The sequence below is a fragment of the Cetorhinus maximus genome, chromosome 9, assembly GCF_964194155.1.
Source record: "Cetorhinus maximus chromosome 9, sCetMax3.hap1.1, whole genome shotgun sequence".
Classification (NCBI taxonomy): domain Eukaryota; kingdom Metazoa; phylum Chordata; class Chondrichthyes; order Lamniformes; family Cetorhinidae; genus Cetorhinus; species Cetorhinus maximus.
The window spans coordinates 2,037,847-2,061,742 of NC_135887.1; the positions used below are offsets into that span (position 1 = coordinate 2,037,847).

The 23,896-nt window shown below is 44.6% G+C and overlaps 1 protein-coding gene across 1 annotated transcript; it reads left to right on the forward strand.

Annotated features, from left to right (window-relative positions):
- The first annotated feature begins 2,503 nt into the window (after positions 1-2,503).
- On the forward strand, positions 2,504-23,326 carry LOC144684318 (uncharacterized). Its single transcript, XM_078547949.1, has 5 exons — positions 2,504-2,597; positions 2,672-2,768; positions 4,175-4,293; positions 16,521-16,678; positions 21,567-23,326. The coding sequence occupies exons 1-5, from the start codon at positions 2,541-2,543 to the stop codon at positions 21,700-21,702; spliced, it is 567 nt and encodes a 188-aa protein (XP_078404075.1). The 5' UTR covers positions 2,504-2,540; the 3' UTR covers positions 21,703-23,326.
- The last annotated feature ends 570 nt before the right edge of the window (positions 23,327-23,896 follow it).

Here is a 23,896-nt window from a genome sequence, read left to right on the forward strand (position 1 = left end):
GGGGGTGGTCAGATAGGTTTGGAGGAGGGGGAGGCGGTAGTGGACTCAGAGTTTCACATGGGAAGCTCTGCGTGCATGTGGAGTTTTAACTCTACAGGGTGTCTTTTGTATTTGACGGGTGCCCTGCCCGGTTTGTCAGCCTAATTGGGGGACTTGGCTTCCAGTTGGGCAGGGGTGCACTCTGGAATAAACCATAAGATCAGATTGGGGAGGAGGGAGTTGGATCCTTGGCGGGGGTCCTAACCCCAACCTGGGCTGTGTCCAGTCCTGGTGATTTTTGTATGGTGGGGGATTCTGTTGGGATTTAGTTTGAGGAGCGAGGTGTGAAGCACTTGGCCCATAAGCAGTGCTGTAAAGGTGGTATCTTCACCTTCAGCTGTCGAGCTTTCTGAGGCCAGGGAAACCAGGCCACCCACAGTTAAACTCTTAAACCAGTTTAATTCCAAAGTTGCCAGACTCATTAAAATATTTCAATGATAATCCAATTCCTGGGAGCTGGTTGCTGCCCATCCATCGTTCCACCTTGGTTAAACCCGGAAAAGGGCTGGTTAGGGTCAGCTTGGAGAGTTTTAAAATTTTAACCTTTGACCTGACCCCAGCCTATAGTTTTTGGGTCATAAAATCAAATCTGAAGCTTCTAGAAAATTGAGACTTCTTAAAATGTTCTTTTATCTTTTATCATAGGGAGGGTAAAGTTCCTCCCACTTATTATTCTAGTGATTATGTCAGAATGAAAATAAAACTGGAAATACTGTTCTGTAATCATGGGGCCAGATCTTCACCTTGGAGGTGGGAGTCAGGAGATTTCCCCATGTCGTAATCTTTCTTCCTGACCGGCAGTACCCGCTGATGCTATTTTCATGGCAAGGAGTCGGGAGCGGGCTGGAATCAGGCCTGCTGCCAATACTGAGGCTTCCATGTTAAATGGTCACCTCCATTCACTGAGACATTGGCCCAGTTCTGGAAATGAATGTGAGGTCCCCCAATCCATACCCCCTAATCCTGCACCCCCCCCTCCTCCCCTCAACACCCCATTCTCTCTTCATCCAGTATCCACTATTAAAAGAACTCACAAGTACTATAATAACATTGGGAAGTCTTTGAGAAGCTCATAAATCTGTCAAAACAAACAAACATGACTTAAATGTACACTTAAAAAAAAAACATTATCCTCTTAACATAAATCTGTCAAAATAGCCAAACTCACATTTCTCCTTGACAGCTGTGATAATAATCCCTGCTGAGCACAATCTATTAGTGGGTTTGGAATTTAGCCAAACATTCACTATGAGATTCCATTGAACAACTGTGCCAACAAATCCTCCTGAGTTGAATCAATTAAAGCCTTTTAAGACAGCTAGAGGCTCAGCCATCTGTTAAAGCTTTGAAACAGCCAAATGGATGGGTAAGCTAAACTTCAAGGAAAAAAAATCAAAGCTATGGGCACATTTCACACTATCATCTCTGAATCCCACTATTGTAAAACACAGAATGGCACTTTGTCCCTGAACCAGCATGGGAAAACCCAGCCCATGATGTCTTTCTTCTTGAAATCACTGACAGCAGGAATTTGATCTCCTCCTCTTGGAGTCTTAAAGAGTCAGACCACGTTGATCTGCACTTTCTGTCAAATGAAATGTTTGACAAATCTTTATTTGTTTTCAAACTCCCAATGTGATGGTATTACTCTGTATAGTATTGCCATTATGTTCCTTGTGTGTGATATCAATGTGATACAATGACACTGACTGACTTTCACTCTCTCACAAAAATAATGTTTGCTAAACACCCTTCTACCCTTAAACTCCAGTACAGTGCTAAGGGAGTACTGCATTTCTTTTTTTTTTGAGGCATTGTCTTACAGTTGAGACATTAAACCTGCACCTAAATGATGTTTCAGTTGAACATTAAAGATCCCATTGCACTACTCAAAGAATAATAAGTTCTCTTGGTGTCCTGGTTCTCTCACCTCCTTCTCCTTCATCTCAATGCTTTTTGTAAAACTTTGCTGTGCTCAAAATGGTTAACACATTTCTCTGCTAAACCCCAGATTTTATTCCAAAATAATTCTTATACACGTAGAGAGTGTACAAGTCCTTTTAAGAGACATGACAAGATGCAATAAAAATACAAACCTGTTTTATCACTTTTTAATGCATGTGGTTCACCTTTAAATATATTTGCAAAGGGACCTAATTCACCACAAAGCAATGCCATCCATAATCGAGAGTCCGAAAGAATATTAATTGTTTTTTTTCATACTTTAATCTACAATAGCTCCACCTATTGTAGTCACAGCATGAGTGCAAATGGTTTTAATTTGAAATGTTGCCATTATAAAGGAAATGTAATTAATTTAAAATTAGTTATTAAAAACACCCATGTAGTTTCTGCTGTTGGTTGCCCAACACAGACTCCATTTAAGGTGTGGCTTTGACATCATTTAAACAAGTTGCAACAGGCAGTTGGCATAAATTCCTCAACCATTGTTCACAACCTTTGACTTGTGTCCAAACAGTCACATTAGATAGAAATCTGAAATGAGATTTTCTATAGCGCTTCTTATCAAACTGCATTTCATTTCCATGCCGAAACAGGTAAAAACATCGTAAATTGTTCATGGGAACATTCATATTTTTCAACCAGATATATTTCATTTCTTTCATTCCAGACTAAGCAGCAGGGAGGCAGTGAGGGTTCTTCAGGTGTAAGTCTCTCCAAACGTTCGATACGGTTTGACCTACCCATTGACATTCGGGTGCTTGAAGGTAGGTGATACGATGTTTGTTCGTTACGTTCATTGCCTGATTTAGCAGTGAGCATCAAATAACAAGTTCATTGAAAATGAGGGATTCACCATAAACATGAGGGGTCAAATTAGACATGGGTGGGGAAGAAAAATGAGAAGTATTGCGTTTACTAACAGTTATACCACGCATCCAATGTTCAGTCCTATCGAAGTCAATTGAATTGAATTTCAGATAGAGGGCATAACAGATGAATAATAAACTGCTTGGTAACTTTGACCTTACATTACTTGAAGCTTGTTTGAATATATTTTTTAAGTTAGAATATAAGTAAAAGTATTCATTCACTTTCCAGTTCCATTGTCGAGCATGTAAGTCATTTAGCACAAAGCAAAATCCGACAAGTCATTTTATAGGGAAATAGTGCAAGTAAATTATTTAACACACAGCAAAATTACACAGTGTACACAGATCTGTAGCCTATCCCCTCAAAATCAGTGCAGTGCTCAAAACACAGTGGGGGCAACTTTCCATTGTAAATCAGGCAGGCAGTGAGAAGGCTGTGTCTTATGTTTGTTTGAGGAGTCACCATGAGATCAATGCTATTAAGAATCCACATGAAATGTGCAACTCAAAGGCAGCTCACAGATCTTGGGGGTGGGGGGGTGAAAGGGCAGATGGTTGGGTGGGGTGGTGGTTGGCGCAGGAAAGCCGACCGGGCAGCTGAGTTTGACAAACCTACAGCAATGAGGGTGAAAGTGTGGGGCATGAAAGGAAGCAACAGTGTTGAGAAGGATGTAACATTTTTGGAAACATCTATTACAGCAAGGAGGGGAACCCATAAGCGGTAACTCGGTGGTAAATCAGCACTTCAGTTTCCCTCCCTAGTTAAGTCCCTCTATGCTACTCCATTTTAATGCATCTAAAAATGGGGCAGTGGGATCACGAAAAAATCTCCTCGGTGGAGCTATATCCAACACCCACTGAGAAGCCTACCTGAGTGGTGACCAGCAAAATTCCGATTTACTAGCGCCATTTGGCATCTAATTCAAGGTCAAAGAAACACAGCCCATTGAAACCCAGAGAGGAAGTCAGAAGGGAGACTGGCAGAATGGGCCCTCAGGCATCCATTATTCCTCTGTTAGGAGCATTAAGGGCACAAAGTAAAGTTAAAGCAGTCTTCATCTGTTTGGAATACAGGCAGTAAAATAAAATAAGGAGCTTTCCTCTCTCTCTCCCATTAATAGAGATTAGTGCAGGACAGAGACAACAAGCAATGAAGATTTAGCTGAAGTGCAGTGTAAGACCAAAAAAATATGAACACAACAATTTTCTTGTTCTAAAATTGCATATAAGTCACGTCTGCTGTCGCACAAAGCTGGTTAAATTAAACTGGAGAATTTGCCATTTTCTACTTTGTATTGCAGGCATGTCACCAACTCAGTATTTAAGCGCCCACTGCCGATGTGATGAAGATTTAACTTTGTTGTATAAAACAGCCTTCATTAAGCAAGATAAGGACAGGGATGGACAAATAAATATGAAGGTAGGAGATTTGTTCCTTGCAATGTAAAATTTATCGTCATATTAGTATGAATAAAGCAAATACCATGAGGTCTTGCATCAATTTCTTAAAAATCGAAAACACAGAACATCACAGGTAATCATCTCCGGGTTGTTGCCTACTGGTATCCTGAGAAATGTGCCAATTGGCAAAAGGTCCAACAGATTAGAGAATTAAATGTGTGGCTCAAAGAGTGGTGTGGGGAAAAAAGGGTTTCAATTCATGGGGCACAGGCACCAATAACTCAGGAAAAATAGTGCTGTTCCATTGAGATGGGCTGCACTTAAACCAGGCTGGGACCATTGTCCTGGCCAATTGTGTAACTCGGGCTGTGGATAGAGCTTTAAACTAACAGAGTGCGGGGAAGATTCAGGTGAAGGGATATTTAGAAATCCCAAGACAAAAGTTGAGGCAACAGAGCAGTGTAGTGATGTGGGTAAAGACAAGCAGAGTAGGACTGGAAGGGACAGAGAGCTTAACAGTAATAGTGCATCAGCATTGGGACCACAACTTTTCACTTTATACATTAATGATCTAGATGAAGGAACTGAGGGCATCCTGGCTAAGTTTGCAGATGATACAAAGGTAGGTGGAGGGACAGGTAGTATTATGGAGGCGGGGAGGCTGCAGAAGGATTTGGACAGGTTAGGAGAATGGGCAAAGAAGTGGCAGATGGAATACAACAGATGGAAGTGTGAAGTCATGCACTTTGGTAGGAAGAATAGAGGCATGGACTATTTTCTAAATGGGGAGAGAATTCAGAAATCTGGAGTGCAAAGGGACTTGGGAGTCCTAGTCCAGGATTCTCTTAACGTTAACTTGCAGGTTGAGTCGGTAGTTAGAAAGGCAAATGCAATGTTGGCATTTATTTCAAGGGGACTAGAATATAAAAGCCGGGATGTGCTGCTGAGGCTTTATAAGGCTCTGGTCAGACCACATTTAGAATATTGTGAGCAATTTTGGGCCCCGTGTCTCAGGAAGGATGTCCTGGCCCTGGAGAGGGACCAGAGGAGGTTCACGAGAATGATCCCAGGAATGAAAGGCTTAACGTATGAGGAACGTTTGAGGACTCTGGGTCTATACTCAATGGAGTTTAGAAGGATGAGGGGGGATCTGATTGAAACTTACAGAGTACTGAAAGGCCTGGATAGAGTGGACGTGGGGAAGATGTTTCCATTAGTAGGAGAGACTAGGACCTGAGGGCACAGCCTCAGGGTAAAGGGAAGACCTTTTAGAACAGAGATGAGGAGAAACTTCTTTAGCCAGAGAGTGGTGAATCTATGGAATTCATTGCCACAGAAGGCTGTGGAGGCCAGGTCATTGAGTGTATTTAAGAGCGAGACAGATAGGTTCTTGATTGGTAAGGGGATCAAAGGTTACGGGGGGAAGGCGGGAGAATGGGGTTGTGAAACTTATCAGCCATGATTGAATGGCGGAGCAGACTCGATGGGCCGATTGGCCTAATTTCTGCTCCTATGTCTTATGGAATAAGGTCTATGCCGGGAATAGTGGTAATAAAATGAAATTAAAGATTCTTTATCTGAATGTGCGAGGAATCCACCATAAAACAGATGCACTAGTGACAGAAATAGAAATAAGTGGTTTAGATCTATATCGCCATTACGGGTACATGGACCGGAATTTTACCCCTGGCGGGATTGGAACCGGTCAGGAAGCAGGTCTCCAACCCTGATTTCATGCTAGCTGGCCGATTGATGCCCACCCAGTGTGGAACACATCTTCCCAATGGCCGGGAAGGGTAGGGCAGGGGTGGGGTGTTGGGTGCCAGGTCCAATGGCGACCCGGTGGGCAGTTTAAAAACGGTACAGGCAGCTCCTTGGATGCTGCCAGGGAAAAACATATCTTCTGCGTTCTGAAGGCCGAAAACTATGGCCTCAACAGCGGCTGGAGATGCCAGGCGGGAGGGCAGGTTGGGTGGGCACTCGGACCCGCAGTTTTCGGACGAGTGCCTTGCAGTCCTCCTGGAGGAGGTGGCTGCCAAGAGGGACACCCTCACCCCCTGGAGATGGAAGGAGGAAGCCACCTCATCAGACAAAAAAAGCTTGGGAGGAGGGGGCAGCCTGGGTCAGCAGCCATGACGTTGGTGCACATGGGTGCAGTGTCGCAAAAGATTCAATGACCTGCTGAGTATGGGAATGGTGAGTACCGTGTTGGCGATGGAACAGTGTGCTGAAGTGTTGCCGCCCTCCCATGGAGCTCAGGGGTGTTAGAGCCTGAATATCAACTATCAATGATGCCGGAGCTGGCCAAGGGGGTGAGCCCTGGCTGCTTGGCCTGAGTGCCTTGTGGCTTGAGGGCCACGACTCGGATGTGCCCTGAAAGGTGTTCCTCAGCTGAGGTTGGCCAGGCTGCAATGGTGCTGCAGGTAGAGAGCAGACGAATCAATGCTCCTCTGTCCTTTCAAGAGAAGACAAGCCATAACAAAATTGAGTGATTTTGATGGCAGAGACCCCCCAAACCTCCTAATCCTGACCGGATTTGAGCAGGACGTTTGGAGTTGGGGAGATGCCACGCACCTCGGTCAGCCGGTTGTGGAGAGGCTGGGGTGTCAGAGGAAGGTAAGGGTGCAGTGCACGGAGGTGAGAGTTTCGGATGGTGCAAACATTCTTGTGCAGTCACTTCATTGATGGGACCCTCAAAACTGGAGTCCCCATTGATCATTGAAAGACGATGGCACCATGATGCAGATCTCCATTGTCTCACCAGGGTGCCTGGCATGCACAGTGACAGTGTGATGACTCAAATGACATGTCGTTGCTCTCCCTTAGATTCACCAGCAGGCACTTGTTCACAGGACCCTGGAGAGACACCCCTGACACCAGAGGACCGCTGGACTTCAGCTGCATCCGCGTCACACCTGCTCTTTGAACCAGGCACCAGCGCAGATACCAGCACCTCAGTGGGCATTAGATCTTCGGCTAGAATGTCGGAGCACAGCGGTGAGGACACTTCACACTCACTTAAGGTGCAGGCAGAGGCAGAGAGTGCCCAGGGCACTGGTAGTCAGAGGACTGTTGGAGACCAGGATGATGCTGAGTCTAAGGAAGCTGATGAGCCTCTGGAATCGTCCATTAGGCGACAGGTGCTGAATGTCCAGTGGGATGTGTGGGAGGATCTGGCGGAGATCCATGAGGGTGTGCGTGCCATGATCTCTGTTGTGGGGGAGTTCATGGGGAGCATGAGCACTGCGTTGACCCTCATGGCTGAGCGCCTTGCCTCACCCATTCAGAGAGTGGTGACTCTCATGGAGAAGCAGTTCCAGGGACAGAATCAGTGGTTCCTGGGGTTGCGCTCGGACCTGCAAGCCCTCACACAGGCAATAACCTCAGGTGGTCAGTGCCAGTGTAGGAGGTGGATGAGGCACTCAGTATCCCAGCTAGGTGCCCGTCCATCAATGGCGAGCAGGAAGGTCCAGAGCGACCTCACGTTTGCGCTTGAGCTGCTTGTTGTCGCTGCGAGCTCCTGTCAGGGCACTCCGGATGAGGGCAGCAGCTCCTCCGCCCCTCTGCCAGTGACTGTGGCACCTGATGAGGCTGCGATGACTGGGGAGATGCCAGACGTGACACTGTCCACTCCCTTCCAGGCGGGGCCAGCACAGGCTCCACTGGCCGGAGGACGATGGCCAAGGTCATTAAGGCCAACAAGACAGCAGGGTCAGCAGCCTGTCTCCAATGCTGCTGCCAGCGACGGTGAGGGACACCAAGATGCAGCACTCGTAAATGTTAGTTTAAGGCACCATGAGGACAAGAGGGACTGGTCACAGGTGAACTTCTCTTCTGTAAGGTTTTGTTTATGTTTACTGGTTTGCAAATGAACACCAGAGATGATAATGTGAGTTTGTTTTGATTGTGAAAATTACATAAATTTTGTTTTTGTTGTAATGGCCTGAGTATGCTTCACCTTTTTTGTAGTGCAGGTTACGCCTGTATGTAATGCTGGATGTGGGTGGCTCTAAACTTTATTGCACAGGCACTGAGATAACTTTGTGTTCAAATGAAAGGATCATGTCAGACATCGGGATGGAGGCGGCAGCCCTGGCAGGAGGTGGAAGCTGACCTTTGGCAGCCTTGTTGAAGGAGCGTTGGATCAAGGTGTCCCTGCCTCCCTGGAGGATACAAAGGTCTACCTCCACGCCCTCTGCGTTCTCCTCACCCTGCTCCTCTCCTGACTCACTACTGCATTTATCCTCTGTGGCCTGTGGAGCTGCCTCAAGATCCTCTTCTTCCAGTGGATCCCCCCCCTTACCAGAGCCAGATTGTGGAGAGTGCAGCATGTAACCACTATCAGTGACACTCACTCTGGGCGGTATTGTAGTGCACCCCCTGAATGGTCCAGACATTGGAAGTGCATCTTCAGAAGACCTATGGTTCTCTCTATCACTGCCCTAATGGAGGCATGACTTCTATTATAATGCTGCTCTGTCTCTGTTCTTGGGTGGCGGAGAGCCGTCATAAGCCACCTTTTCAACAGATAGCCCTTGTCACCCAGGAGCCATCTAACCAGTCGGGCTGGAGCACTGAAGAGTCTCGGCACCTGGGTGTGTATCAGGATATAAGCGTCTTGGAAGTTGCCAGGGTACCTTACACAGACTTGCAGAATCTGCATCCTGTGGTCAGACACTATCTGCACGTTCATGGAGTGGAAGCCCTTCCTGTTGTCAAAGGAACCCAGCAATTGCTGCAAAGCCTCTGGTTCGCTCAGCCTGGCTGGCCTCGTCCATACGGAAATGAATAAATGTCATTACCCACCTGAACAGAGCATCAGTCACCAGTTTGACGCAACTGTGGACAGCTGACTGGGAGACTCCACAAAGATCCCCCACTGACCCCTGGAAAGAGCCGGAGGCATAGAAGTTGAGGGCCACTGTGACCTTCAGAGCCACTGACATGGGGTGTCCACCCACACAGTTAGAGCTGATCTCAGGACCGATCATCTGACAAATGGAGGTCACGGTCTCCCTGGAGAGGTGGAGCCTCCTTTGGCATTGCACCTCAGACATATTGAGGTAGCTGCATCGCCATCTGTAAACCCTGGCAGCAGGATAGTGGTGTCTTTGTGGCCCTTTCTGCCTTGGGCTTCCTGCTGCCCCTGCGCCCCTTGTGCCTGCGCCTCTCCTCCCACAGGCCCCTTCCCTGGAAGCTGCATGGGGACACCTGGCCTCCTCTCCGTCCTGCCCCTCTCTTTCTCCTCAGAGGAGGTGCCAACAGCGGAGACCACAATCCCCATTACCAGGGTAAGGGAAGGCGGTCTGATACCTGGAAGGGTCCACACAGCCTGAATGAGCTGGGGGGCCTTGGAGACAGCAATGAGCCTGAAACGAAGCCTGGAAATGCTCAGAATGAAGCCCAGAACTGAGATGAAGCCGTCAAGTTCAAATAAGCAACAGCAAACTATCTCCAAAACTCCTCACTACTTACATTGGCAATGCTGCTGACCCTTTTTATCCCGCCCTTGGATGAGGTTTTGCAAAATGTGGGCTGCCCATCTTGCCCATATGACGAATGCAAAATTGCACAGGCAACATAAAATTGGGGCCAATTAGTTTTTTAATGGCCTTTGAATTGATGGCAGGCTCGGCTCTGACACCTGCATGCGCCTCCCGACCTGAAGATTGTGCGTGTGTGGGATGATATCTTGCCCGACATCTTCTCACACTATTTTATGCCTGATCAGATCAGGCGTGCGCCTGCCTATGAGACATAAAATTCTGCCCATGGTTACATAAGACCATAAGACATAGGAGCAGAAGTAGGCCATTCGGCCCATCGAGTCTGCTCCGCCATTGAATGAGATTATGGCTGATCTGATAATCCTCAACACCACTTTCCTGCCTTTTCCCCCATAATCCTTGATTCTCTTGCTGATTAAAAATCTGTCTATCTCAGCCTTGAATATATTTAACGCTCCAACATCTATAGCCCTCTGTGATAAAGAATTCCACAGATTCACTACCCTCTGATAGAAGAAATTCCTCCTCATCTCTGTTTTAAATGGGCGACCCCTTACTCTGAGATTATATCCTCAGACTCTCCCATAAGGGGAAACAACCTCTCAGCATCTACCCTGTCAAGCCCCCTAAGAATCTTATATGTCTCAATAAGGTCGCCTCTCATTCTTCTAAACTCCAGTGGGTACAGGCTCAACCTACTCAACCTCTCCTCATAAGAAAATCTCTCCATCCCTGGGATCAACCTAGTGAACCTTCTCTGGACTGCCTCCAATGCCAGTATATCTTTCCTCAGATAAGGAGACCAAAACTGTTCACAGTATTCTAGGTGTGGTCTAACTAGTGCCTTGTATAGTTTTTGCAAGACTTCCCTATTTTTATACTCCATTCCCTTTGAAATAAAAACCAACATTCCATTTGCCTTCCCTATTACCTGCTGAACTTATATGCTAGCTTTTTGGGATTCATGCATGAGGACCCCCAAATCCCTCTGTGCTCCAGCCTTCTGCAGTCTTTCTCCATTTAAATAATATTCAGCTTCTCTATTCTTCCTGCCAAAGTGCATAACCTCACATTTTCCCACATTATATTTCATCTGCCAAGTTTTTACCCACTCACTTCATCTGTACATATCTCTCTGTAGACTCTTTGTGTCATCCTCACCACTTGCCTTCCCACCTATTTTTGTGTCATCTGCAAACTTGGCGATAGTACATTCACTTTCCTCATTAATATATATTGTAAACAATTGAGGCCCCAGCACTGATCCCTGTGGCACTCCAGTAATTACAGGTTGTCATCCTGAAAATGCCCCCTTATCCCAACTCTCCATTTCTATAAGTTAGCCAATCCTCTATCCAGGCTAATATACTACTCCGAACACCATGAGCTCGCATCTTATTAAGTAGCCTTATGTGCAGCACCTTATCAAACGCCTTTTGGAAGTCCAAATATATTACATCTACTGGTTCCCCTTTATCTATCCTGCTTGTTACCTCCTCAAAGAATTCTAATAAATTTGTCAGGCGTGATTTCCTCTTCATGACGTCATGCTGACTCTGCTTGATTAGATTATGGTGACCAAGGTTGGGAAATAAATATTCCAAAGTACACAATGGGCAGGATTTTCTGCATCCACCTGCCGTCGGGATCTTCCGGTTCCGCTGCAAGCCATTGGGCTTCTGGCTGGGGCACCGTCTTACCCACGGCAGGACACACCCATGACAGGGCCGGAAAATCCCGGCCAATATTTCAAAAAGACCGACTGAATGGCAGAGGAAGGGGGTTAGTGCTGATAGTGAGGAATTAGTGAGAAAAGATTTTGCTTTAGAAAATTATAGAGCTGGATTTTACCACTATACCCTGCCTCCCCCCTCACCAAACCCAGTTGCTGGGCATGTTTTCAGTGGAGAGGGGAGGTGGGGGGATGTAAAATATGGCAGGTAGCTAGCCCACTGCCCCCAACCCAGTCCCCATAAAACTGTAGGCAGGGGAGCACCAACATTAGCAGCTCCCATTTTTATAAACAGGCAATTAAGCTTATTAACAAGCCAATTGACCCAAATATCACACTGCCCAAGCCATAATATGCAGGCGTGGGCAGGTGGGCGAGAGTGGGCAGGCTGTTTTTTAATCCCAACTGGTTAAAAGGTGGGAAGGAAGGGGGTTATATAGCTTTGGAGGATGCCCTGTGCACATTGGGAGCATCCCCCTAAGATGATACCATCCCCTCTGTACCTCCCCGCCTGGCCTCCAAAACCTATCCCCCACACCCGCCTTCACCCCCTCCCTAGGGTGCTCAATCCCTTCCTGCCCCAAAAGCTTGGCACTTACCTTAGTTTGAGATCCATTGCTCTTCTTCCCAGACCTGCTTGCAATCCCAGCAGGGCCCACTACTGAGTTCAGATTGGCCTGCATCTCTTGAGGGTGGGACTTCCTTCCACTGGGGTAGAAGTCCCACTCTCCTCTTGTCTAGGCTGCTGGCAGTGTGTTATTGCTTCAGTGTAGCATCTTTTAAAGTCGGTGGGTTTGAAAGTGACTTTTGTGATGGAAGGGGCCAGCTCCCCCCGTAAAACAAAATAGAATTAGTGTGGGTGGAGATTAGGAATAGGAAGAGTCAGAAAACGCTGGTGGGAGTAATTTATAGGCTCCCTAACAATAGTTATCCCATTGGACAGAGCATTAAATAGGAAATTATTGGAACATGTAACACAGGCAATGTAATAATTATGGTGGACTTTAATCTTCATATAGACTGGACCAATCAAATTGGCAAGCGTGGTTTGAAGATGAATTTGTAGCATACCTTTGAGAGAGTTTCCTGGAGTAACATGCTGTGGAAATAAGCTAGGATTAAAGCTATTTTAGATTGAGTATGGTGTGCTGAAGGAGGGTTAATTAGCAATCTCATTGTAAAAGATCCACCCCTGGGAACTAGTGACCATAATGCAATTGAATTCCATGTTAAGTTTGAAAGTGACATACTCCAATCACAAACCAGAACCTTAAATTTAAACAAAGCCAGTATGAAGGGAAAGCTGGCTAAGGTTGACTTGATTGATTGGCAGACCCACCTCAGTTTAAAGGGCCCTATCACATACACTTTTTGCTCTGGAGAAGTCGGTGCCGGATAAAGTTACGGGTCCACTCCCGTAAGCAGATCCTAGGTGGCCACAGGGCAGGGGAATGCCAAGGCAGACTGGTTAGAAGGCCAAACTTGGTCCTCTGAGACTTTGTCCCAGTTGTAATAAAAGCAGTTATGTCCTCTAGCTCTCACCCCTCAAACCTCTCACCCCCCCACACATTCCCCATGGACCATCCATGGCCTCCATGCCAACTCATGCCCCCACCGACCCCATGACTACTCTTACCCTCCATACTAACTCATTGCCAACTCATGCCTCCCTCACACCCCCATGGAGGGCCATACCATGCCAACTCAATGCCACTCATCCAGTATCCACTATGGGCAGACCTCAGGAGCCATGTGGCGATGAAAGAAGATAAACTTCTAAACATCTAAGAGAGCTCTCAATCTATATACTTGATAGTGAAAAACTCCCATTCATGAAGCATGTTGAAAGCTTTTAAACCTCAGGAAGTCAATCTCTTATCAAACTTCTATTCATACCCCACATCAATAACCGCTGAATCTTTAATAGATTATTTAAACTGTCAATCAAACAATGAACTCAGAACTTCTGCTGAGATAATTGTAGCTTTTGAAATTTAGCCAAGCTTGCATAATGCATAATAACATAATAATAGCCCTTAGGAAAATGTCAACAAAAACTGCATGGACAGATGCGACATTAGTTGGCCTGTCAATTAAAGTAATCCAGCAGAGGTTTTTTTTCCACAATTATTGACACCTGTAGCTTGTTTTTTCATGTTTAAAGCACTGGAGATTTTAAAAACTTCAGGTCATGACAACTAAACAGATCTTATTTGCTCTTCAAGATTGTTTACGTCTATTCCATGAATTTGTGACTTCCACACTGTGGGTTAAGGCCTTTGTAACAGCTAAAATGAAAGCGGTTTGAACTCAGTACTGAGTTTGAATGACCCTGCTGAGTTTGGGTTTCCCTCATTGTGAATCATGCCTCTCCCTCCATCCCCTACTACAAAAATTGGATTTGTTGGAAATGAGGGTGGGACTTCGACACCCTGGTCCCATCAACCATTTATGACTTGTTTTATGTGGAGAGTTCAGTCCATCATTCGTACAGAAAATGTGAATCCCTAGAATATATCATATCATGGTTTCTGATCCAGCTGTTAAACTCAGTAAAAACTTGGATCAAGAGACAGTTTTGTATTCCTCCCTTTATGCACTCTATAACCAAACCAATATCTGTGGAGTCTTCCTGGCTCTGTGAAATTTGGGCCCATAGTCGCTGTTTTTTTTTATGGGAGCTGAGCGTTCTCTGCCACACTTGAACCATTGGAGCGAATTGCCAGGACTTTGGGGCTATTTAAAACACTAAAAGACCACTGCAGCTTTCAAATTACTGCCTGCTATTTTTCTTATAGAATTTGTGGGCCTAACTCAATTAGGCTAACGTAAACGTGTAAAGGCTCTTTTCATTAACTTTACACAACAAGCAGCACAGATTTACTATCATATGAACTTTGGAACAGCCTAGATTTACTCCACACGATCTCTCAGAAAGCAATCATCAAAGGATTTAGAACTAACACCAGCCACATTTAAAACTTAAAACCAGAGCTCTGATTTTTCCATTTATTACACTGAGAAAAATAGGTTTGCAAATAACACAGCACATCAGAGGCATATGTACGCTCCTAGCATACAAAAAGCAAGTATCGGGCAAGGGAATTTTTGACTTGTTTTATATGGAGGGTTCAGTTCATCATTCGTACAGAAAATGTGAATCCCTAGAACATATATCATGGTTTCTGATCCAGCTGTTAAACTCAGTAAAGACCTGCATCAATGGACAGTTTTGTATTCCTCCCTTTATGCACTCTGTAACTAAACCAATATCTCGATTTCATGTGTGACTGTTCAGTATGTGTCGAGGACAGATTGGCACACGGTTAATATTACATTCCCTCCAGCATCAATGTTAACTATTTGAGCAAACTGCTTATGGAATTTTGCTTGCACATGAAGGAAAATTGACACACAGGAAACAGCCGCTTTAAGCACTAACGTGTGGATGTTTTTATCCTGGCCAGATATCTTTGATGGTCAAAGATTGGATGAGGCTACTTGATGATACCATAGCCTTCACTGCCTGTCTGTTTTACAGCTGATTGAAATTAGGATGGTAGCACAGTATAAATTACAGAGAGCAGTCATATCCTTCAACTCATGGCACAATTTCTTTCAGTCTCTGTGAAGCTTTCTTTACAACAAAGCTCTCACTACCAACTATAATAGGGACTTTCCCTCCCTCATGCCGGTGGATAATGAAAAGCGGAATATAACCACAAGACCGAGTGTCAATCGGCAGTGAGCTCTGGATGTGTATTCTTGGCTGTGGACAATAGACTTCTGTGTGGCTACTCAAAATAGTGTGGCAGAATGGAACAACAGTGTGGCCACTGCTAATGGGCTAATCCCAAAATAGTAAACAGGTCAGCTATGCACGTGGAAATTGCCCTGATCAGCTTTCCAAATATACTCTTCACAATGTTGCAGTCACAATACAAGCTAATGACTCTTTCACTTGGCTGTGTATGGACTCTGCATCCGTTTGGATGACTGCCCATCTTCTTGCTGTGGTCTGGAGTTACATTATATTCTGCCTGACATTCTGGTGAGTACTGGGACTGTGGATAGCTGAAGTCGTTCCATCATTTTTATCAAATGTAGCTGAAACTAATACATGAGAAACATATCCTAACACTGCAGCTCAGATGATCCCCCATGACCAACGAGAGAGATGAAGCTTAATCAGTGCTGTTTGAGGAATTTGTTGTATAGTGGACTAATGATTAGAAAAGTAAAAACTCCACAATGACATAATAATGCCCTCTAAAATAATTTAAGATTTAGAAATATTGAATTATGACTTGTCCAATGGTTCAGTATGTTAATGCAGAATGCAGACTGGGGCTGAGTGATACAGACATGGATCTTGGTGCATGACAGCCAAAAGAAAATCTGCCCACTGTCAATAGTTTTGACCGTTTAGTTTAGTTTTAGAACTCGTCACATTGAATACTCACCCAAGTGAAGCAAATGTTGCATATGTATATATGTTTTGTTTTGAAAGCTTGTTTGAAAGTTGAGTGCCGGGTGTGAAGTCTCCACTGTTGCTATCAGTATTTTCAGAAGCTAGGTGATTCTAAGTTATTTTTAAAGCCAGATCCTGTACTCTGAAAACTACTGTACTTGTTCAATCCCTGTCTGTGCTGTAGGTAGAAATCTTGGTCTCACCACCCCTGGCATCAGTCAGGTTTACCTTTCATGCTCATTGTTCAGCAATGCCAGTTGGAAAATAAATTTCAAGGACAGAATTAAACCCTGGGCCCACCCACCTATATCAAACACTTGCCAAACACACTGACCAGCCTTACAAAAGAAGGCAAACAACTTTCCCCTTCACCCCAGCATGAAATGCTGCTTACAAGTGAGAAAGCAACAAAGGAGTGAGGAATTATATTGTAATAAAAAAGAACAGTAGAATGTAATAAAACAAATTGCTTATTTTGATCATAGTAGCAATGTAATGATGCATTGTAACACTTCAATATGGGACTTATTTCTCAGGAAATGGAATGTGCCCTGTTGTTTGTCTACAAATTTCATGAAATCCATATTCAGAAACTATACAGTTTGACGAACATCAATGAAGATTTCAAAATGGACCTGAAATTATTCATAGCTCTAGCTTGCTTGATGTCTAGAATCTTATTTAAAGAGCCCATGTGAGTAACTGTGTCTCATTAGTATTGCTTACTTCCTCATCACCCTTCACCCATGAGACATTCACCTCCACACTATCAATTGTTCTAGGTGTTCAATATCTAGTTGATTTCAGTAAGATGATGGGACAGTCTCCACATTGCATCTAACATGTCTGAGAATGATACATTTGACAAAAATGCTTAGTTCAGTTGTTTCAACAAAGTATTTCCAGTACTCTACTCACAGCCGAAAATCTAACCAAGTTCCACTGGAAAATTTACAGCCCTTTGCTGAATAGATCATAATCTGCATTCATGGCCATTGGTTGCACAGGCGATTGGTTTGAATGTATGGTGTAACTGTGTTAGCTGTTCCCTTGCTGATACCGACATGAATGGCATCACAACAATGTAATGTATTTAATATAAAAGGAGCCAGGAAATGTAAATTATGTGTCCGATATGATGGAAAACTTTGGGTCAGCCTTTGTTCTACATCAAAAGGTTTGATATGAATTTCTTGTATTGGGGCTCCTTTTCTTAATTGCTTTTCTTTTCCACTTCATAGATCGCTGATGTAATTTCAACATGAAACATTTGTAACCTTTTTAGCAGGAATTTCTTTTTCATTTGTTCTTGGGGAATGGGCAATGGTGGTAAGGTGTCCACTTATCACCCAATTCTAGCTATTCTGAGAAAGTGGTGATGACCTCTGTTCTTTGACAGCTACAGTCTGTATGCTTTTGGTGCTTTTATGCTCCTGTTTGGTTGGGAATTCCAAGATTTTGATCCAGTAAAGGTGAAGGAGCAGTGGCACATGCCCAAGTTGGGATGGTGCGTGACTTAGAGGGGAACTTGGAGGTAACGGTGTTCCCACGATCCATGCTGTTTTCTTTCTCAGTGATCGACGTTGTGTTTTGGAAGCATCCTGTTCAGTTTGTGACTGTTAGAAAGGGGTTCTGTTTAAATCAGCAATGGGTCAGATTAAAGTTTTCAAATGATCATTCGTGACAATAATGTATCAGCCCTGAAAATCTCGAGGTAGGTGAGTCCTGGCATTTAATTGTCAGTGTGTGTCTGCCCCTGCTTCTGGTTCCAAACGGACTTTCTAGGATCAGGTGGAGGTAATCGGTTTAACATGGAAAAGGCAGATGCTGGCTCTGCGGAGGGATATCTAATGTGCTCATCATGTTTGAGGGCTTTCCTGTCCTCAAAAGACCACCTGAGAACTATATCTCAACCCGTATCTGGCATACCAGTGGGTGGGTGGGCAGGAGGGACACCAGTGAGGGGTGGGCTGGGGGTGCTAGCGGCAGGATAGGAACCTGTTTGTTTTAGCAATGGGCTTTGCAGTGGCTCTTTAACTCACCCACCGGCACTGGCTTCCAGGTTACTGAGCTATCACAGAGTACGGGTGTGAAAATGGCCTGCATTTCTCTTGAAAGGGATGCTGGCAGAGGTCAGAACAGCTGTCCTTTCCTGTGAAGGCTTGCCCAAGTGAAGCAATGGAGGCAGTAGTGGGAAGACTACCCCTTTGTTCTCTAACTATTCTCAGGAGGTCATGTTGGACACAATGAGAGTGCTGTTTCCTCAGGATGGGAGGAAGAGGTCAGCTTTTCAAGCTAAACAGGTGTGCCTGGAATTAGTGGAGACTGTGAGCAGCAGGAGAGTACTGCCTATAGGAGCTGGATTCAGTGTTGAAAAAGGTTTAATGATCTCATTAGGTCAGAAAAGGTGAGTGGCGAACCACTCTCAGGTGCCAACCATCACTTGCTGACTTCCCCCCTCACCCCCCTCACCCCCCTCACCCACCATTCTCCTGCACAGCACTCCTCTTGCAGTTCCACTCATTTCATCCTGTCCAGGCATCTCCTCAAATCTTCACCTGAACAGCTAACACTCGCACTCATCCTCAACCTATTGCCATCTCACACCCATTCCTCAGTGCCCTTCCCCACATAAATGTTGTCATTCTGTCTTCCCAAAAATTGCACTTCTCACATCCATAACTCTCTGCTGTGTCTCATTGTGGAAGAGAGTCACATATTCCAAGGAGAGGCAGAGAGCCAAGGGTGGACCAGTAGCCAAAGCCACCCTAACTGCTGCTGTGGAGGATGCCAGTTGGAGATTGGCATGGTAGCACAGACATCAGGCATTGGCTATAGAGAGTTTGGGGTCATCCAAAGGCCTGGTGACATGATTAGATATTACACAGTGACTTGACAATTAACACTCACTCATGTTGAATTGATGTTATCAACTAACTGAAATGTCATGGTATGCACGATGGTGGATCTGAACCCTTTCCCCATGTCAGCAATAAATCATGCTGTTTATCTTTCACAGGTCCTTCAAGGATGGTGGCAGAGCTACAGTGGTGGGAGGCTGAGGAGTCCTCAGAGGGGACACTGTGATCATAGTGCCATGATGTCCAAGGCATTTGCGCTAGTGTTCCCCTTCATGGAGAAAGTTATCACCTGCGTGAAGCATCAGATATGGCAGGAAACCGAGTCAATGCTGGCCCACAGCAATAACTGCACACTCGGTCTGTCACTTTTACAAACGATAGAGGGAAGCTTCGCTTTGGTAGCCGAATGTCTCAGTGCTCTGCAGCTCTTGGTTGGCAGGGAAGCTCACATGGGGAATGATAAGGAAGGTGGCGGAAGGGCACATGGCAGTGGGAATTCTTCTCAAGGTGCTCCTACCTCTCATCCGTTGCCACCACCTTTTGCCCCAGATAGGCCTGCATGCTGCCTCCTGCACTGATAACCGAGATTTCCCCTGCACAGGTACAGATGGGGAAATCTTTTGTGGGGCAAAGTCCAGAGGGCATCAGCCATGAGTATCTCACCTGTCTGAGGAGAGGAACGAGCAGCCTGCTCCCAACTTCACACTAAAAGCACCATGTAGGGGTAAAAGGAAGCAGGATACACTCAGAATACCTGAAGTATGCCTGTATGAGGCCATTGTTGGCTTCCCTGACAGCCAGATGAACAGTTACAGTTACCATGGCCACATTTGGCTCCTCCTCCTCCTCTTCCTTCTCAGAGGAAGATACCTATCGGTCTGTAACTTCCTCTTCCTGCTATTTCACTCCTCTCTGTAGTGTGATGTTGTGCAAGGCAAAGCAGAGCACAACCATTCTGGACATCCGTGTTCAGCATACTGAAGGCTGCTCCCAGATCTGTCAAGGCACCTGAATCACATCTTCAGCAACCCGATGGTTTGATCAATGATTGTCCCTGTGGTCATGTGCTCCTCTTGTACCTCACCTCTTTTATCAGTGATAGGGATTCTTACAGGAGTTAGCAGCCAGATCCTCAGGGAGCAGCCCTTATCTCCAAAATAGGGAAATCCAGGGAAATCCGCTCATGCTGTGTGGAGGAGGTAGATGTGGCTGCTGTAGAATGAATGAATCATATTGCAGGATATCTTGCGCAGACATGCATGATAACTTCCTGGTGGTCACAAATGAGTAACATTGAGAGAAATGAATTGCTTGCAACTGATGAAGACTTTAGACTGATCTGATGTTTGTTATCTAAGGTGATCTGAGGGTGTCTTAATTGCCATATGCATGCAGTCAATGTCTCCCTACATCTGTGAGAACCCAGCCAGTGCAGCAAAGCTGACAGCCCTCTGTGTTTGACTGGCCTCATCCATGGCAAAGTTCACATGACTGATGGCCTTAGATAATAAAGCATTAGTGACCTAGGAGACTACTTGTCAGCAGCAGATTGTGAGATCCTGTGGATGTTACCGACAGATCTCTGGAGGAGTCAGAGGCAAAGGAATTCAGGGCTCTGGTGACCTTGACAGCCAATGAGAATGCATGCCCACCTGGTTCTCTTGGAAGGAGGTCTTGTTCCAGGAGGCTACAGATATCAGCAAATAATATCATATATATATCATATATAGCAGATCAGCCATAATCTTACTGAATAATAGAACAGGCTCAAAGGGCTGAATGACCTACTCCTGCTCCTAAGTCCCTCATTCTTATGACAGGCTTTGAAGGTCTGAGCCTCTTGAGGCACTGTTGCTCCGACATGCTCAGCCAGCTGGTCCTCTGCCTGCATACCCTGTGCTGGGCGTATTGCCTCCTTTAATTTGGAGCTCTGTGTCTATCCCGCCTGTCATGTGGACCAGCATGTGGCTACAGAGCAGGCAGCTGCTGTTGGTGCAGTTGCTGCTCCTTGTGCTGCTGGTGCTTTTTGTGTTGCTGTGACTACATCTGTTGTTTCTAGAGGTTATAGCAGCATAAGTTGCTCCCAAGCAGGAAAGACAAGGTAATCAAAGTCAAAAGGTAGGTGAAATAACTGCCAAAAAGTTGGAAATCACCTGTGAAGGAGTGAAATGGGCTCTCGAATAAATGCTGTGAGAACAAATATTGCAATTGGGCAGGACAGCAGCTATGCAGTTTCACTATTCGAAACTTTTTGATCCTGTCAGTTTCATTGTTTAATGACTCTCCCCTGTGCTTGTTCACCCTGGTCAGTTCCACCTAGCTCAGGAAACCCATGCACAGGCTGTAAAAGTCAGAATGCTGGGTTAAATTCCCAATTAATCTCCGATTTCCATATTGAATTTATTTACCTGATAACGCCATGGAAATTTCCCACTCGCCTAGTAAATTCACCTCAGTTATACCTGGGAGTAGGCAGGATTGTGTTAGGTTTCCCACTTTTTGGGGCTTTAACACCCGCCTGCACCCAAGTTTGCCTCCCCCTCACAGTTAAAATTCTACCCCTGGTATCAGCTTTGTATGTGGTTCACCTGATGAGCTCCTATTGAAGTTATAGTTGGAGGGTGACAGAAAGGTCATAGGTGTTCAGGCTCATAGTAGGAAAGTCCAGGGCTGACTTGTTGGGTGTCAGTGATTCTTCAATTTAACATCTTTTGCCTGCAGAAATGATGCTATTAAACCAGAGACTATCAGCAGAAAGGATGTACTGGAGAAAGCAGATTTCTATGCCCTGGACTGGAGAGTTTCTGAAGTTAGTATTGGAACTGACCTTCGGATTCTGCTGTCATACCTGCTTTGAGAAAAAAGAATGGAGGTTCCAACCAGAAAACACAGTGTTACCAGTGCGAAGATAAAAACCAGCTGCATGTCTATATTATCTCTAGATCTGCCTATTCCAATGCTCACCTGGCCGGGCCCCCACCTTCCACCCTACATAACCTTGAACTCATCCAAAATTCTGCTGCCCACATCCTAACATGTGCCAAGTCTCATTCACCAATCACTCTTGCTCTTGCTGATCTATGCAGGCTCCCGGTCTGACAATGCTTGACAATTTGTAGCCTCGTGTTGAAATGCCATGATGGTCTTACCCCCTCAGTATGTGTGAAACTTTCTCGAGCCCGGCAAGGCTCCAAGATCTCAGTGGCTCCTTGGGCATCTCCAATTTTAATTGTTCCACCATTGGCAGCTTTGACTTCAGCTACAAAGGCTGAGAGCTCTAAAATTCCCTCCTTAAACCTTTCCTGCCGCCTTTCCTATCTCTTTGACCAAGCTTTTGGCCATCAGTCCTAATGCCTCCTCATGTGGCTCAGGTCAACTCTTCTCTGATAACACTTCTGTGAAGGGCGTTGGGATGCTTTACTTTGTTAACGGAACTATACAAATGGAAATTGTTGTTATTGTTGTATTATTTTTGTACTTTAATAGTTACCAGTAAGTTTGTAATGGGATGAGAAAACTATTGTTAAATTTACAATGGATTTTTGTGTATAACTGCTGTGAAATGCATATAAGCCACAACACAATTCTGCTTAGAACACTGGAAAAGATTACATACACTTATCATGCATTGAATGCCTTAACAGCATGAAATTAAAATCAACACACTTTGGTGAATTACTAAAAGCATCAAATTCTTGGCCAACATTTCCTATTATCATATCAATAAAGCTCAATAGTCATCTAGAGAGATACGAAATAAAGGGGACAGTTTAATTGTAAATTTAAGGCCCTGAGTTAAGTCTTTGTACATAATATGCACTCCCTACCCCCACTGAAAAGAAGCCCCAGAAGTATGGGTATGCAAAACCATTTGCAAGTGACTTAAGTATATTAAGTGTTTCTACCATAGTTAAACTGAAGTAAAACACATGTTTTATGTTTTTTCATGTTTTAGCTCCTACACATGACTGAATAATATTATTGATAATATTATTTCCCAAAACCATCGGCAGTGGGAGAATGGAATAATAAGGAAATATAATTAAATATTTACAGTAGCTACTTTGTGTAGCTACTGCAGCAATTATTTAATCATGTTTTCATGAACCATCATCTGCCAGTTTCATTTCATTCAATCTCTAGAAACAGCATTGGGAGATTTTATATGGCAGATTCTTCAGCAAAACCCTTATCCTGAGGTAAAGCTCACTAATTCATTAGGTGATGACCTGGTGAGTGAATTATTTGGTACCTTCAGAGAGGTAGGTTACGTCAATTAGTTCTCGCTGTTGGAAAGATTACAGAGGAAGAGGACACTCTGTGTATTGATGTTAACTACAAAACAACTTGTAGATTGCAACCATTTAATGTTTTGTTGGAGTATCTGGTTAGTATGTCCATATAAACATACATATACATATGTGTTATATTACATTTCCATATTCACTTGGTTCATTTGTTCAATAAACTTGCTTACTAGTACAAATGTAAATTGACATCCATGTAATGATCTTACAAAGATTGATGAAAAATTCTATGGAGTCACAGGATAACTTCAGAAACCAAAATAATAAAAGAACAAGTTTTCTGTTTATAGTTTTGTTCTCATTATCAGAAACTTACATAGGTAGCTCATCTAGGAGACATTCAAAGCTAGGGAGATAAGACTCAGCTGTGAAAGTAATCTAAATTGTAGAAGGCAAATTATTTAGAATAAGAGGATCAGAAAAGACGCATAAATGTAATAGAGCACAGGGCAAGACTATCCACAATTGCTGCTGAGTATGGTATCATCCAAGCCTGCACCTTTAAAGACTGTGCCATGTGTCTGAGGATATGCATTAAAAAGTACAACTGATAACTGGGACCAATTCATGAAAGAGAATATAACCAAATTTAACTGCAAGCATTTTTCAGGCAGGGATGGGCAGCACATATTGGAAAGCACCCTATTTTGAGTTTCATACTATGGGTTTCTCTCCCAGTATTTACCCCCTACCCTCCTATGGCTTATCCTGGGGTATATATGATTCAAAGGGGAATAATTACCC

What these genes read in the sequence shown, in the direction of transcription:
- LOC144684318 (XM_078547949.1), top strand. Translation starts at nt 2,541, where the DNA reads ATGAGATTTTCTATAGCGCTTCTTATCAAACTGCATTTCATTTCCATG. An exon ending in TCATTTCCATGCCGAAACAG is followed by an intron (nt 2,598 to 2,671) that starts GTAAAAACATCG and finishes CTTTCATTCCAG; the next exon opens with ACTAAGCAGCAGGGAGGCAG. An exon ending in ATGGACAAATAAATATGAAG is followed by an intron (nt 4,294 to 16,520) that starts GTAGGAGATTTG and finishes CTTATTTCTCAG; the next exon opens with GAAATGGAATGTGCCCTGTT.